Source organism: Saccopteryx leptura, chromosome 5, assembly GCF_036850995.1.
Source record: "Saccopteryx leptura isolate mSacLep1 chromosome 5, mSacLep1_pri_phased_curated, whole genome shotgun sequence".
In the NCBI taxonomy this organism is placed as follows: Eukaryota; Metazoa; Chordata; class Mammalia; order Chiroptera; family Emballonuridae; genus Saccopteryx; species Saccopteryx leptura.
Genome location: NC_089507.1, coordinates 102,045,082 through 102,061,173, shown reverse-complemented (window position 1 = coordinate 102,061,173; position 16,092 = coordinate 102,045,082). Strand labels below are relative to the sequence as shown.

The following is a 16,092-nucleotide window of genomic DNA, read 5'->3' as shown; positions in this document are numbered from 1 at the left end:
AATCCAGATATTCTGCACCATGGTCTAGCCCAGGGGTCCCCAAACTACGCACGCAGCTCCCTGAGGCCATTTACCCAGCCCCCCCACCGCACTTCCAGAAGGGGCACCTCTTTCATCCGTGGTCAGTGAGAGGAGCATAGTTCCTATTGAAATACTGGTCAGTTTGTTGATTTAAATTTACTTGTTCTTTATTTTAAATATTGTATTTAAAGTAAAAGAAATTTGTGTTTTTACTTTAAAATAAGATATGTGCAGTGTGCAAAGGGATTTGTTCATAGTTTTTTTTTTATAGTCCAGCCCTCCAACGGTCTGAGGGACAGTGAACTGGCCCCCTGTGTAAAAAGTTTGGGGACCCCTGGTCTAGCCCATATCAAAGCTCAGTCCAGTCCAGGTGCTGCTCAAAGCCTCTACTTGGAAAATTGCTCGGGAGCAAGGAGTTGCCAGCCCATGCAACATGGCTGTTGCTTGGAGACCCCAGGGACCAACAAGAGGGGGAAGCTTGTTTTCAAGCAGGAAGGGTGACAGCTTTCCTAAGGCTGTGGTTATAAACTGCTCACAAAAGTTAGGGGATATTTCAAAATGAATACGAAGCAATAAAATATCCCCTAATTTTTGTGAGCAGTGTATTTTTTGGGTTAGGAAGGACCAGCTTTCCCCTAAACTCACCAATCAGTTTTTAAAAAAATTTCACCCGCTTGTTTTGGTTCCTCCCACTAGCCAATCAGATTCTACGTCTAGTCCACACCGACAGGCTTCGACCTCCACCGTCGGATGCACAGGTCTTAGGGTGCAAGCCTGAACCCACCTTCTCCCAGCGCCTGACTGCAGTGTCTTGGGGAGATTTCTTCCAAACCCACGTCTAAAGCACAATGGAGGCCTGAAGTGGGCAACTGCGCCATTGAATGCGTTAGCTTTCTAGCAAATTAAGGTAAGTGAGATGTTGCAGCACCCTACTGACGCAGGTGTTCCAGTTTTATAAAATACAATGTCCAACACCCTTTGCACGCCTTCCCCATCAATACCTAGCTACCTGCCTGCCTTAACAATTCCATTCATGGGAGATGTCCGGAAATTGAAATTTGGAGCAGATCAACTGCTGCCTCAGCCTGGGGGTGGAAGTGAGGATTGACTGCAAATAAATTTAGGATAATCTTTGGGGTGATAAAATGTTCTAACAGTGGGCTGCGGTGATGGCCGCACAACTCTATAAATTTACTAATAATCATTAAAATGCACAATTACATGAATGAATGTACGATATCCAAATTACATCTCGATAGAACTGTTAAAGTGCAATTATTTGGTGTGGGAGCAAATAATTTTAGAAGCTAAGGTGGGTATCCTTTTATTTTAGCAAGTATTACTTACTATAAATAGTAAAAATGACAGTCCTGGGTATCAAGAAGTGGCTCAATTGCATTTATATACCCTAATTTAGTTTAAAATATTTTTGAAAGACTGCCCACCCAAAAAGTTAAATTCTTTTAAAGGGAACAATAATCCTCAGATCTGAGTTTATACACCAGCTGGACTGGCCTAGAGAACTGCTGCGTGTCTGTCAGAAACCGCCGTGCTCCGGTAACAATCCCGCGCCCCCCACCTGCAGGCTCCCAGACATTTTCGGTTTTCCATTTGCATTTCGGAACCGCTCCATTCCAGCCACTACCCCGCTGGTGTCGAGATCCGACCTGCGCGGCCGGGCCCCAAGCCCGCCTACCGGGAGAGGAGGCGAGTGACCAGCCCGCGGCCCCCACCCCGCCGGAGGGAGGCAGCGAGGAGGATGACCAGCCCGCTCCTCCTGCCCCCTACCTCACTCCCAGCCCTCGGACCGGGTGCCCGGGTCCGCAGTCGCTGCCGGGCCCGCGTTCACCTGCCGTCCGCCTCCGGCCTGGGGGTGTCTGGTGATGGCCCGGGGGCGCCGCCCGCGCAGAGCTCGGAAGCCCGGCGACTTCGTCTCCGCGGCTGGGGATGCTTCTGGGCCGCCAGCTCGGACTCCATGACGCGGACGGGGTGGGGTGGTGGCCGGGTGCCCGGGAAGGCCACCGGGGCGGGCACCGCGCCCAACCTTTTCTGATCCTAGAGAAGTTTCTGTCAGGAATGCATCGCCGCCGTCGCCGCCATCTTCCGGGGTTTGAAAATGGCGGCCGCGCTGCGACCAGCCAATCAGGGGACAGCGGGCAGTTACTAGGAAACGTGAGTCCCGCCCCCCCCTCTCTCTCCGCCCCTTCAGGCGCATAAATAGAAGTAGGAAGGGAAAAAAGTGGTTGGAATATTCCTGCAGATTAGTTGGGTGGTCTTGGGTTTTATTTTGACTCCATTCCTAAATCCCCGAGGCCCGATACCTATTTCACTGTTTGTTTGTTTTTTAGGACTTCCACCGCAAGCCAGGGCACAAGAGAGGTTGAAAGTGAGGACCTAAGATGAGAGGATTTTGTTTTGTTTTGTTTTGTTTTGCCACATATGCCAAATTATTCATGTAAACAAACCTCCAATTACCAAAGGTAATGGAAATGTATACTTAGGGCTGTCTCTAGGAAATCATTAAAATTTTATTAGGAGCCCTCCTATCTCCCAATGCAGAAGAGACACTCTCCTCAGCAAAAGAGTGAAGTAGACAGCAAAAGACAAAACATCAAATAAGAACCTTTTCAAATAAAAAAACACAAACAACAATTGTTAAATAGCACATTCTTTGATTTTAAATATTGCTTTTTTAGGAGGGTGGCAGAATATGTCACCCAAAATATGCTCCTTTGTCATTAGGATTATTTTGAGGAGACACTTGAAGAACACCATGTGCAAGAAGGGCACTCCGAATTTCCCTTTTCTTTCTGAAAGCAGAGGATAAAACTCCATTGTGAAAGCTGCCTTCCCTATACCAGGAAGAGAGAAACGTTCTATGTATTTATTTATTTATTCATTTTTAATTGATTGATTTTAGACCAGTGGTAGTCAACCTGGTCCCTACCGCCCACTAGTGGGCGTCCCAGCTTTTATGGTGGGCGGTAGCGGAGCAACCAAGGTATAAATAAAAAGATAGATTTAACTATAGTAAGTTGTTTTATAAAGATTTATTCTGCCAAACAGTGAAAATCTGACATAAAGTACTTGGTAAGTAATTATTACTATATGCTTTAACTTGCTGTAACTCTGCTTTATAAATTTTATAAAGTAAAGTTACTTCCCTACTTTATAAATCACCATTACTGTGGAACTGGTGGGCAATTAGAAAATTTTACTACTAACAGAGATACAAAAGTGGGCGGTAGGTATAAAAAGGTTGACTACCCCTGTTTTAGAGGGACAGAGAGAAGGGAGAGAGAGGGAGAGGTAAGCATTTGTTTGTTGTTTCACTTAGTTGTTTATGTGTTGGTCGCTTCTCCTATGTACCCCAACTGGGGATCAACCTGAAACCTTGGCGTTTTGGGAGGACTCTCCTACCCATTGAGGTAACCAGGCTGTGCCTGAAAAACAGTCTTATTACCAGAGGCAGAGGGAACCAAGAAAGAGTGAATTCTGTACAAAAGGATCTTATTAAAATACTTATCTTCTTCTTTGGTCTTTTTCCCCCTAGTTGCCTCTCTTCCTTTGACCTAGTAGATATATATATGACCTAATATATATATATATATATATATATATATATATATATATATATATATATATATATATTTTTTTTTTTTTTTTTTGTATTTTTCTGAAGCTGGAAACGGGGAGAGACAGTCAGACAGACTCCCGCATGCGCCCGACTGGGATCCACCCGGCACGCCCGCCAGGGGCTATGCTCTGCCCACCAGGGGGCGATGCTCTGCCCACCAGGGGGCGATGCTCTGCCCCTCCGGGGCGTCGCTCTGCCTCAACCAGAGCCACTCTAACGCCTGGGGCAGAGGCCAAGGAGCCATCCCCAGCGCCCAGGCCATCTTTGCTCCAATGGAGCCTCGGCTGTGGGAGGGGAAGAGAGAGACAGAGAGGAAGGAGGGGGCGGGTGGAGAAGCAAATAGGCGCTTCTCCTGTGTGCCCTGGTCGGGAATCGAACCTGGGTCCCCCGCATGCCAGGCCGACGCTCTACCGCTGAGCCAACCGGCCAAGGCACATATCTTATTTTAAAGTAAAAAAAACAAAACAGGAACAAATACAATATTTAAAATAAAGAACAAGTAAATTTAAATCAACAAACTGACAAGTATTTCAATGGGAACTATGCTCCTCTCACTGACCACCAATGAAAGAGATGCCCCTTCCGGAAGTGTGGCGGGGCCAGATAAATGGCCTCGGGGGCGGCATGTGGCCCACGGGCCATAGTTTGGGGACCCCTGATATAAACACTAAGAGTTTGCTCCTTTTTTGTGTCTTCATTTTCCTATGGGTACTCCAATATACATCTAAAAATCTGCCTTTCTCCTGTTTGTCTTCTGTCATTTTGAACTGTCATGCTGAACCAGACACCCTAAGAGGAAACGTAAAGTGTTGATTCCCCTACAACATGAAGATATTAATAACATTGTTATTTAATCTTGTGGCACTGAACTTGCATTACATTTATAACAATGAAAAAATTTGTTTAGCTTTAAAAACAGTAAGAAGTTAGGGAGTAATATGCCTATAGTTAAGAACCACCTTGTTCTGCCTTATCCTACCTTTCCACCCCAAGATGAAAGAAGAAAGTATTGCTTCGTAGCAGTTAGAGTAAAACAAGACAGACATGCAGTCTAGGGAGTTAGCATCCACCTAGATCTTCATAGGATGCATATATTTAGATCATACCTTGTGAAATTGGCAAAATTTGACCCTTTAAAAGAGAAATTTTATCATTTCAACCCAATACTTTGATGAGAGCTTCAGAAATTAGTCTGTCATTTCTGCAGTTCTTGAAACTGGTTTTGATGGTGTAATTAGAGATGATCAGTCCTCTGGGAACTTGTAATAACCAATTTCCAAAGTGATAAATAATCCTGGATGCTGTTGTGGGAATTCTCAATGGGAAGGGATTTCTTTCCAGTGATCAGAATACTGTTGTTTCGTGCAGAGTAACTCTTTCCAATTTTCAGACAGTTGGGAACTTACTATTTTGTTCAATTATTCACAGGTATTTATTAAAATTCTACTATATTATGCCAGGCCCTGTGCTAGAAACGAGGGAAGGAATGAATAAAGGAAAAAATTTAACCAGAATATTGCTCGGTACCATAGAAGAAGACCAAAGAAAAGGACCATTTAAAAAATGATAAAGTCTGGTGAACTGTCTTTATTCTACAAGATGTAAACTTTCTGGTGTCCGAATGCTCCTGCCCTCAAAGACAAAGTTTTACTCTTCCTAGAACAGTATTGAATATATGACAAATGTTCCTTGAATCCTCTTTGCCCATCTTCTTTATTTTTTTGATTAATTTTAATGGGGTGACATTGATAAATCAGGGTATATATGTTCAGAGAAAACATCTCTAGGATATTTTGACATTTGATTATGCTGCATTCCCATCACCCAAAGTCCAATTGTCTTCCGTCATCTTCTAACTGGTTTTCTTTGTGCCCCTCCCCTCCCCCAACCCCCTCCCTCCCCTCCCCCTCACCCCATAACCCCCACATTCTTGTCCATGTCTCTGAGTCTCATTTTTTATCTCCCACATATGTATGGAATCATATAGTTCTTAGTTTTTTCTGATTTACTTATTTCGCTCAGCATAATGTTATCAAGGTCCATCCATATTGTTGTAAAAGATCCGATGTCATCATTTCTTATGACTGAGTAGTATTCCATGGTATATATGTACCAAAGCTTTTTAATCCACTCGTCCACTGACAGACACTTGGGCTGTTTACAGATCTTCGCTATTGTGAACAATGCTGCCATAAACATGGGGGTGCATTTCTTCTTTTCAAACAGTGCTATGGTGTTCTTGGGGTATATGCCTAACAGTGGTGTAGCTGGGTCAAAAGGCAGTTCGATTTTTAATTTCTTGAGGAATCTCCATACTGTTTTCCACAGTGGCTGAACCAGTCTGCATTCCCACCAGCAGTGCAAGAGGGTTCCCTTTTCTCCACATCCTCGCCAGCCAGCACTTATTCTGTGTTGTTTTGTTGATGAGCGCCACTCTGACTGGTGTGAGGTGGTATCTCATTGTGGTTTTAATTTGAATTTCTCTAATGACTAGTGATGTTGAGCATTTTTTCATATGCCTATTGCCATCTGTATGTCCTCTTTGGAGAAGTGTCTATTCATTTCTTTTGCCCATTTTCGGATTGGATTGTTTATCTTCCTGGTATTAAGTTTTACAAGTTCTTTATAAATTTTGGTTATTAACCCCTTATCAGATGCATTGTCAAATATATTCTCCCATTGTGTAGTTTGTCTTTTTATTCTGTTCTTATTGTCTTTAGCTGTGCAGAAGCCTTTTAGTTTGATAAAGTCCCATTTGTTTATCCTGTCTTTTATTTCACTTGCCTGTGGAGACAAATCGGCAAATATATTGCTGTGAGAGATGTCAGAGAGCTTACTGCCTATGTTTTCTTCTAAGATGCTTATGGTTTTACGGCTTACATTTAAGTCTTTTATTTGAGTTTATTTTTGTGAATGGTGTAAGTTGGTGGTCTAGTTTCATTTTTTTGCAGGTAGCTGTCCAATTATCCCAACACCATTTGTTGAAGAGGCTGTCTTTACTCCAATGTATGCTCTTACCTCTTTTGTCAAATATCAGTTGTCCATAAAAGTGTGGGTTTATTTCTGGGTTTTCAGTTCTGTTCCATTGATCTATATGCCTGTTCTAATGCCAGTACCAGGCTGTTTTGAGTACAGTGGCCTTATACTATAACTTGATATCTGGAAATGATACCTCCCACTTCATTCTTCCTTTTCAAGGTTGCTGAGGCTATTCGTGTTCTCTTTTGGTTCCATATAAATTTTTGGAATATGTGTTCTATGTCTTTGAAGTAAGTCATTGGTATTTTAATTGGTATTGCATTGAATTTATAAATTGCTTTGGGTAATATAGACATTTTAATGATGTTTATTCTTCCTAACCATGAGCATGGTATATGCTTCCACTTGTTTGTATCTTCCCTGATTTCTTTTATCAATGTTTTATAATTTTTCGAGTACAAGTCTTTAATCTCCCTGGTTAAATTTATTCCTAGGTACTTTATTTTTTTGGTTGCAATGGTAAAGGAGATTGATTCCTTAATTTCTCTTTCTGACAGTTCATTGTTAGTGTATAAAAATGCCTCTGATTTCTGAGTATTAATTTTATATCCTGCCACCTTGCCGAATTTATTTACCAGGTCTAGTAGTTTCTTGACTGCGCCTTTATGGTTTTCTAAATACAATATCATATCATGCAAATAATGATAGTTTTACTTCTTCTTTTCCAATTTGGATACCTTTTATTTCTTTTTCTTGTCTGATTGCTGTGGCTAGGACTTCCAGGACTATGTTGAATAAGAGTGGTGAAAGGGGGCACCCCTGCCTTGTTCCTGATCTTTAGGGGATTACTTTTAACTTTTGTCCATTGAGTATGATGTTGGCTATGGATCTGTCATAGATGGCCTTTATCATGTTGAGGTATGTTCCCTGTATTCTAGCTTTGCTGAGAGTTTCGATCATAAAGGGGTGCTGGATTTTATCAAATGCTTTTTTTGCATCTATTGATATTATCATGTGGTTTTTCTCCTTCCTTTTGTTTATGTGACGAATCACATTGATTGATTTGCGAATATAGTACCAGCCTTGCCTCCCCAGAATAAATCCCACTTGATCATGGTGTATGATTTTTTTCATGTATTGCTGGATCTGGTTTGCTAATATTTGGTTGAGAATTTTAGCATTTAAGTTCTTCAGGGATATTGGCCTATAGTTTTCTTTCTTTGTGTTGTCTTTGCCTGGTTTTGGAATCAGAATTATACTCGCCTCATAAAAGGAGCTTGGAAGTCTTCCTTCCTCTTGAATTTTTTGAAATAGCTTGAGAAGGATAGGAGTTAGTTCTTTGAATATTTGGTAGAATTCACTTGTGAAGCCACGAGGCCCAGGACTTTTCTTTTTTGGGAGTTTTTTGATAACTGTTTCAATCTCATTTGTTGTAATTGGTCTGTTTAGGTTTTCTGATTTTTCCAGATTAATTTTTGGAAGATTATTGTTTCAAGGAATTTGTCCATTTCATCTAGGTTGTTTAGTTTTTTGGTATACAGTTCTTCATAGTATTTTCTTACAATATTTTGTATTTCTGTTGTGTCAGTTATTATTTCTCCACTGTCGTTTCTAATTTTATTTATTTGAGTCCTCTCTCTTTTTTTCTTGGTGAGTCTGGTTAAAGGTTCATCGATCTTTTTTTTTTTTTTTTTTTTTTTTAAATTTTATTTATTTATTTATTTTTATTTATTCATTTTAGAGAGGAGAGGGAGAGACAGAGAGAGAGAGAGAGAGAGAGAGAGAGAGAGAGGAGAGACAGAGAGAGAGAAGGGGCGGAGGAGCTGGAAGCATCAACTCCCATATGTGCCTTGACCAGGCAAGCCCAGGGTTTCGAACTGGCGACCTCAGCATTTCCAGGTCGACGCTTTATACACTGCGCCACCACAGGTCAGGCCAGGTTCATCGATCTTGATAACTTTTTCAGAGAACCAGCTCCTGGTTTCATTGATCCTCTGTATTGTTTCTTTAGCCTCTATGTCATTTATTTCTGCTCTGATCTTTATTATATCCTTCCTTCTACCACCTCTGGGCTTTACTTGCTGTTCTTTTTCTAGTTCTTTTAGATGTAGGATCAAGTTGTTTATTTGAGCTTTTTCTAGCATCTTGAGGTATGCCTGTAATGCTATGAGCTTCCTTCTCAGGACTACTTTTGCTGTGTCCCATAAATTTTGAGTTGATGTATGATCACTATTGTTTGTTTCTAGGAATTTTTAAATTTCTTCTTTGATCTCATTGTTTACCCGTTTGTTATTTAATAACATGCTATTTAGTTTCCAAGTGTTTGAGTGTTTTTCAGTTTTATGCCATTGTGATCAGAGAAAATACTTGTTATGATTTCAATCTTCTTAAATTTGTTGAGATCGCTTTTGTGCCCTAACATGTGGTCTATCCTGGAGAATGTACCATGAGTGCTTGAAAAGAATGTATATTCTGGTGCTTTAGGGTGAAAGGTTCTGAAGATATCTATTAAATCGAGTTGTTCTACTGTGTTCTTAAGTCTGCTGTTTCTTTGCTAATTTTCTTTCTTGAGGATCTATCTAGTGATGTTAGTGGGGTATTGAAATCCCCTACTGGCCCTGCCGGTTGGTTCAGTGGTAGAGCGTTGGCGGAGGTCCCAGGTTCGATTCCCAGCCAGGGCACACAGGAGAGGTGCCATCTGCTTCTCCACACCTCCACCTCTCCTTCCTCTCTGTCTCTCTCTTCCCCTCCCGCAGCCGAGGGTCTATTGGAGCAAAAGATGGCCCGGGTGCTGGGGATGGCTCCTTGGCCTCTGCCCCAGGCGCTAGAGTGGCTCTGGTCACGACAGAGCGACGCCCCGGATGGGCAGAGCATCGTCCCCTGGTGGGCGTGCCGGGTGGATTCCCGGTCGGGCACATGTGGGAGTGTGTCTGACTGCCTCCCCGTTTCCAGCTTCAGAAAAATACAAAAAAAGAAAAAAAAAAAGAAAGAAATCCCCTACTATTATAGTATTGCTGTTGATCTCGCCCTTTAAATCCATCAAAGTCTGCTTCATATATTTAAGTGCTCCTATATTAGGTGCGTAGATATTTATAATGGTTATATCTTCCTGTTGGATTGCTCCCTTTATTATTATGTACTGATCTGCTTTATCTCTAACTATAGTCTTTGTTTTAAAGTCCATTCTGTCTGATATAAGTATTGCTACCCCAGCGTTTTTTTATTTCCATTTGCGCGAAATATTTTTTTCCATCCTTTTTTCTTCAGTCTATGTGCATCTTTTGTTTTAAGGTGTGTCGCTTGTAGATAGCATATGTATGGGTCCTGTTTTCTTATCAACGCAGCTACCCTATGTCTTTTGATTGGACCATTTAATTCATTTACATTTAAGGTTATTATTGATATGTAATTGTTTATTGCCATTTTATTCTTTAAAACTGTATTCCTCTTTTGCTATATTCTTTTTCTCCTTTGATCTGTTTACAACAGGCCCCTTAGCATTTCTTTCAGCCTTGGTTTGGTTGTAGTGAATTCCTTGAGTTTTTTTTTGTCTGGAAAGCTTTTTATTTCTCCTTCAATTTTAAAGGATAGCCTTACTGGATAAAGTAGTCTTGGTTGTAGGCTCTTATTCTGCATTACTTTGAATATTTCTTGCCATTCCCTTCTGGCCTCAAGTGTTTCTGTTGAGAAGTCAGAAGTCATCCTTATGGGGGCTCCTTTGTAGGTGATAGTCTTTTTTTCTCTAGCAGCTTTTAATATTTTCTTTTTATCATTTAGCTTTGGTATTTTAATTATGATGTGTCTTGGTGTTGATTTCTTTGGGTTTCTCTTTAATGGAGTTCTCTATGCTTCTTGAACATGTGAGATGTTTTTCTGCCTTAATTCAGGGAAGTTTTCCACTATGATATGTTTGAACAAAGTCTCTATGCCTTGTTCTTTCTCTTCTTCTTCAGGAACCCCTATGATGCGGATGTTATGTCTCTTCATGTTGTCACAGAGCTCTCTTAGAGTTTCCTCAGACTTTTTGAATCTCTTTTCTTTTTTCTGCTCTGCTTCTGTGCCTTTATTTCTCTTGTCCTCTAACTTGCTGATTTGATTCTCTGCTTCATCCATCCTGCTTTTACTTCCTTCCATTGTGTTCTTCATTTCTGATATTTTATTTGTCATTTCTGACTGATTCCTTTTTATTATTTCAATGTTCTTTCTTATATTTGCTATCTCTTTATTTAGGTGTTCATAATGACCATCTATTATTCTAATATCTTTGAGCATCCTAACAATTGTTATTTTAAACTCTACATCTGGTAATTTGGTTATATCTGATTCATTCAGGCCCTTTTCTGGGGATTTCTCTTGATTCATTTGTGTTGCATTTCTCTGCTTTCTCATTTTCTCAGTGTAAAGGAAGGTTTTGGCCACTGGAGTCCACTGGGTGTGGCCTCTGCTCCCTAGGTATGGTCTGTCTGCAGGCCCGCCACCCCTTCTGCTGTTGCTGCCTAGGGCATTTGGGTATGGGCGTTGCTGTGGTTTCCGCCTTTCCTTCACGGGAATGGCTGTGATCCTGTGCTTGGGTGTAGAAGCCTTGGTGGCCTTGGCCTTTGCCCTGCCCCCATTGGTGGTGGTATGCTTGGCCCTAGGGCAGTGGCGAACACCTTTGCTCAGCTGTGCGTCTCCGCCTGATTTCAGGCTTTCGCCCTGCCCTTGCAGGAGGAGCCAGCTCCTAGGATGGTTGCAAGCTTGGCTCCACAGGCCAGCGGGACTGTGTGTCCACGCTCAGTAGCAAGACTCTGCCTGTTCTGTGTTTTTGGCTCCACCCCCACGGGAGGAGCCGGCTCCCAAGTCAGGCCACAAGCCTCGGTTCTGCGGGTGGGGCAAGGCTGCTCTCCTGTGCCCTTGCTCAAGGGCTTGTCTCCACCTCTTCCGGGGTTCCCACCCTTCTCCTGCAGGCTGGATTGCAGGCTTCCCACAGCTGGGCTTGACCGCTTTTGCAGGCCCCTCCTCCCTAGCCGGGCAATATTGAGCTCACACCTGGGCCCAGTGGTGGCCAGCTGGCTTCCGCCCTTGCTTACAGAACCGCGTTTCCGTGTCCCGCCGCCGGCAGTCCTCTGGCGAGCCCTCAGTCGTGTAGGGTGCGGGCGCTGCAGCTCAGACCCTAAGACTCACTACTGTAGTCCCGAAAGCTCTCTCCTTCTAAGCGACTCTGCTCTGAGTACTGCGGGAGAGCTTGTTTGACTGGTGTCCTGCTTCCCTTTGCTGGTATTACTGTTTCCAGGGGAAATATTCACTTCAGATTTGGGGAGTGACTCATCTCAGGGGTTAGCGTGGCTGTCTCCCAAAATGTTTCTCCCTGTGCCTCCTGGATTACACTCTCTTCCTGCTACTCTGGTCCTCTCCTCTCTCCCTGTCCCCTGGAGCCCCGGGTGAGTGGTTATGAGAGAGGTGTTCTGCGCGGTCCCTTTAAGAAGAATCCTTGGTCTGAGAAATCAGTCTCTTTCTCACAAACAGTATCCTGACTTGTTTCCAGCTAAATACTGTCCTTACGCCTCTTTTAGGCTCTGGGGCTGCAGGCTGGGGCTTTGTTCCTGGGGCTCAGGACCCTCCCCTCTCCGCTAAACTCGTTTCCCGCCACGCGAGTCTTTACCAGCTGCCATTCACTCTGGGGAACTGGGCAGCCCTCTCTGCATTTCCACTTTTCCTACCAGTCTCAGTGTGGCTTCTTCAGTGTTCCTTGGTTGAGGAGTCCTCTTAGTTTAGTCCAAAGTTGGTTTTTCCAGATTATAGTTCTTAAAATTAATTTTTTTCTTCTTTTTTTCTTTTTCTTTTTTGTATTTTTCTGAAGCTGGAAACAGGGAGAAACAGTCAGACAGACTCCCGCATGCGCCTGACCAGGATCCACCCAGCATGCCCACCAGGGGCGACGCTCTGCCCACCAGGGGGTGATGCTCTGCCACAACCAGAGCTACTCTAGCACCTGGGGCAGAGGCCAAGGAGCCATCCCCAGCGCCCGGGCCATCTTTGCTCCAATGGAGCCTTGGCTGCGGGAGGGGAAGAGAGAGACAGAGAGGAAGGAGGGGGGGTGGAGAAGCAAATGGGCGCTTGCTTCTCCTATGTGCCCTGGCTGGGAATTGAACCCGGGTCCCCCGCATGCCAGGCCGACGCTCTACCGCTGAGCCAACTGGCCAGGGCCTATATTATTATTATTATTATTTTTTTTCTGTATTTTTCTGAAGCCAGAAACGGGGAGAGACAGTCAGACAGACTCCCGCATGCGCCAGACTGGGATCCACCCGGCACGCCCACCAGGGGCGATGCTCTGCCCCTCCGGGGCATCGCTCTGTTGCGACCAGAGCCACTCTAGCGCCTGAGGCAGAGGCCGAGGAGCCATCCCCAGCGCCCGAGCCATCTTGGCTCCAGTGGAGCCTCGGCTGCAGGAGGGGAAGAGAGAGACAGAGAGGAAGGAGAGGGGAAGGGGTGGAGAAGCAGATGGGTGCTTCTCCTGTGTGCCCTGGCCGGGAATCGAACCCAGGACTTCTGCACGCCAGGCTGACGCTCTACCACTGAGCCAACTGGCCAGGGCTTAAAATTAGTTTTTAATTCACTTTGGTTCTGGGAGGTGGATGTTGGTACGTCCGCCTACTCCAGTGCCATCTTGTCTTCTCTCTGTCCCATCTTTTTGTAAACTGCCCCTCTCCATTATTCAGGACAGGGATTGAGGGAAATGAGTAAATTTCAGTTTTTGTATTTACAGTAAGTCCCCAACATACAAAATCTGACTTACATACCACTTGTACTTGTGAGTGATGCTCCATAAAAGCTATTGGTAGTCCATTGCAGTTGAATATTAGTGAAAATGATATCATGGAATTACTTCAATGGCAAAGAACTAATCAATGAAGACTGAATGGAACTAGAGCAGCAAATGATAGCCTATAGGGAAGAAAACAGGGATCCAGGAACTCCAGAACCATAAAAGTTTTCTACAAAAATGTTAGCTGATGCTTTTTGTCTCATTGCTGGCAAAGTTAGAGGAGCAAGATTCAATATAGAGAGATTCACTGAAGTTTACTGTTCAGTTACTGAAGGCTTGGGATGCTACAGGGCCATTTATGATGAGAAAAAGAAAAGCTCTGCACAAACCTACCTTGATGCTACTTCGAGAAACTGACTCCAGCAGCAGAACCAAACCCTGATTCTTTTTTTTTTTTTTTTTTTCATTTTTCTGAAGCTGGAAACAGGGAGAGACAGTCAGACAGACTCCCGCATGCGCCCGGCCGGGATCCACCCGGCACGCCCACCATGGGGCGATGCTCTGCCCACCAGGGGGGGCGATGCTCTGCCCATCCTGGGCGTCGCCATGTTGCGACCAGAGCCACTCCAGCGCCTGAGGCAGAGGCCACAGAGCCATCCCCAGCGCCCGGGCCATCCTTGCTCCAATGGAGCCTCGGCTGCGGGAGGGGAAGAGAGAGACAGAGAGGAAAGCGCGGCAGAGGGGTGGAGAAGCAAATGGGCGCTTCTCCTATGTGCCCTGGCCGGGAATCGAACCCGGGTCCTCCGCACGCTAGGCCGACGCTCTACCGCTGAGCCAACCGGCCAGGGCTACCAAACCCTGATTCTTTATAACCAGTTCTATCCTCTCCAATAAGTCCTTCATCTTCTTCATCATCCAAGATTGTTCAAGGTTGTATTTGAAAATGTTTAAATTATTATATGTACAGAAAGGTAAAAATAAATACTATGTTAAGACAAATATCTAAGGTGCAGTTAGTAAGTAAATGTACCTGTTTCAACTTAGATACAAATTCAACTTAATAACAAACCTACAGAATCTATCTCATTCTTCACCCGGGACTACCTGTATGTAGAGTCTAGAATCTCTTTCCTGAGATGATATTCTCATAATCTTAATTAGACCTGAACATTCCCCAAATTTCTTTATCCATAGATTATAACCATAAATTTGCAAATATTCTGCTGGGGGACTTCCTCAAAGATTATTTCCAAAACCTTTGATCATATGCAATGACATCACTCATCATGTAGGTTGATATTAAATATATTCAACAACTATGTAGTGTACTAATATAAATTAATATGTAAATCAGTTCTAAAATCTATTCCCTTATGTTATCTAAGTAAATCAAACTCTATTTTAGTAAAAGTGCTTACCAAGTGTCACATGTGCTGGTTTCAGCAACCAGCAAGGACACACAGTGTGTACCAGCTGTATGTAACTTGGGTTTTATAGGAAAACTTCTAGAGATGTACAGTTCTTGTCAACTTCATGTTCTTTATTTTCCTGCAACTTCTAACAATCTGACTTACCACCCTGCATCACAGACATTATAGTTCTTTCATCAAACCTTCAGATTAATGTTTTGAAAAAAAAATCAGAATTAGAAGATTGCTTTAAAGATATGGAAGCCATGATCTCTTAAACTGCAAAGAGGAAGTCTTCTCCTATAATTTATTTTATGAAGAAGATTTTCTTTTCTTTTTCTTTTTTTCTTTTTTTTTTTTTTTTGAGACAGAGAGAGTCAGAGAGAGGGATAGATAGGGACAGACAGACAGGAACGGAGAGAGATGAGAAGCATCAATCATTAGTTTTTCGTTGTGACACCTTAGTTGTTCATTGATTGCTTTCTCATATGTGCCTTGACCATGGGCCTTCAGCAGACCGAGTAACCCCTTGCTCGAGCCAGCGACCTTGGGTCCAAGCTGGTGAGCTTTGCTCAAACCAGATGAGCCCGCGCTCAAGTTGACGACCTCGGGGTCTCGATCCTGGGTCCTTTTGCATCCCAGTCCAACGATCTATCCACTGCGCCATCACCTAGTCAGGCAAGAAGATTTTCTTTTTAAAAATTATTGAATTTAATGAGGTGACATTGGTTAATAAAATTAGGTTTCAGATGTACAATTCTATAATACATCATTTGTATATTGTATCGTGTGTTCACCACCTCAAGTCAAGTCTCCCTCCATCACCCTTTATCACTCCTTTACTCTGTTCTATTTCCCCACTCCCTTTCCCTCTGGTAATCACCATACTGCTATCTGTGACTATGAGTTTTTATTTTTATTTTTTGCTTAATCCCTTCACCTTTTTCACCCAGCCATCCAACCTCCTTTGCCTCTGACAGCTGTCAGTCTGTATCTATGAGTCTGTTTTTGTTTTGTTTAATATGTTTATTAGATTCCACAAATAAGTGAAATCATCTGCTATTTGTATTTCTTTTGACTGGCTGATTTCACTAAGCATAATACTCTCCAAGTCCATTGATGCTGTCACAAAAGGTAATATTTTCTTCCTTTTAATGACTGAGTACTATTACATTGTTTAAATGTACCACAGCTTTTATATTTTTCCATCTACTAATGGACACTTGGATGGCTTCCAAATTTTGGCTTTTGAAAATAATGCCACAATGAACATGGGGTGCATCTTTTCTTCTGAATCA

The 16,092-nt window shown here is 43.1% G+C and overlaps 1 protein-coding gene across 1 annotated transcript in view; it reads right to left on the bottom strand.

Annotated features, from left to right (window-relative positions):
• Positions 1-2,122, bottom strand: part of NET1 (neuroepithelial cell transforming 1) — a 55,100-nt gene extending 52,978 nt beyond the window's left edge. The window contains exon 1 of the mRNA XM_066384696.1: positions 1,871-2,122. Coding sequence (XP_066240793.1) covers positions 1,871-1,998 — 128 coding nt within the window. The 5' untranslated portion in view covers positions 1,999-2,122. The remainder of the gene's footprint in view (positions 1-1,870) is intronic.
• Between the last annotated feature and the right edge of the window lie 13,970 nt (positions 2,123-16,092).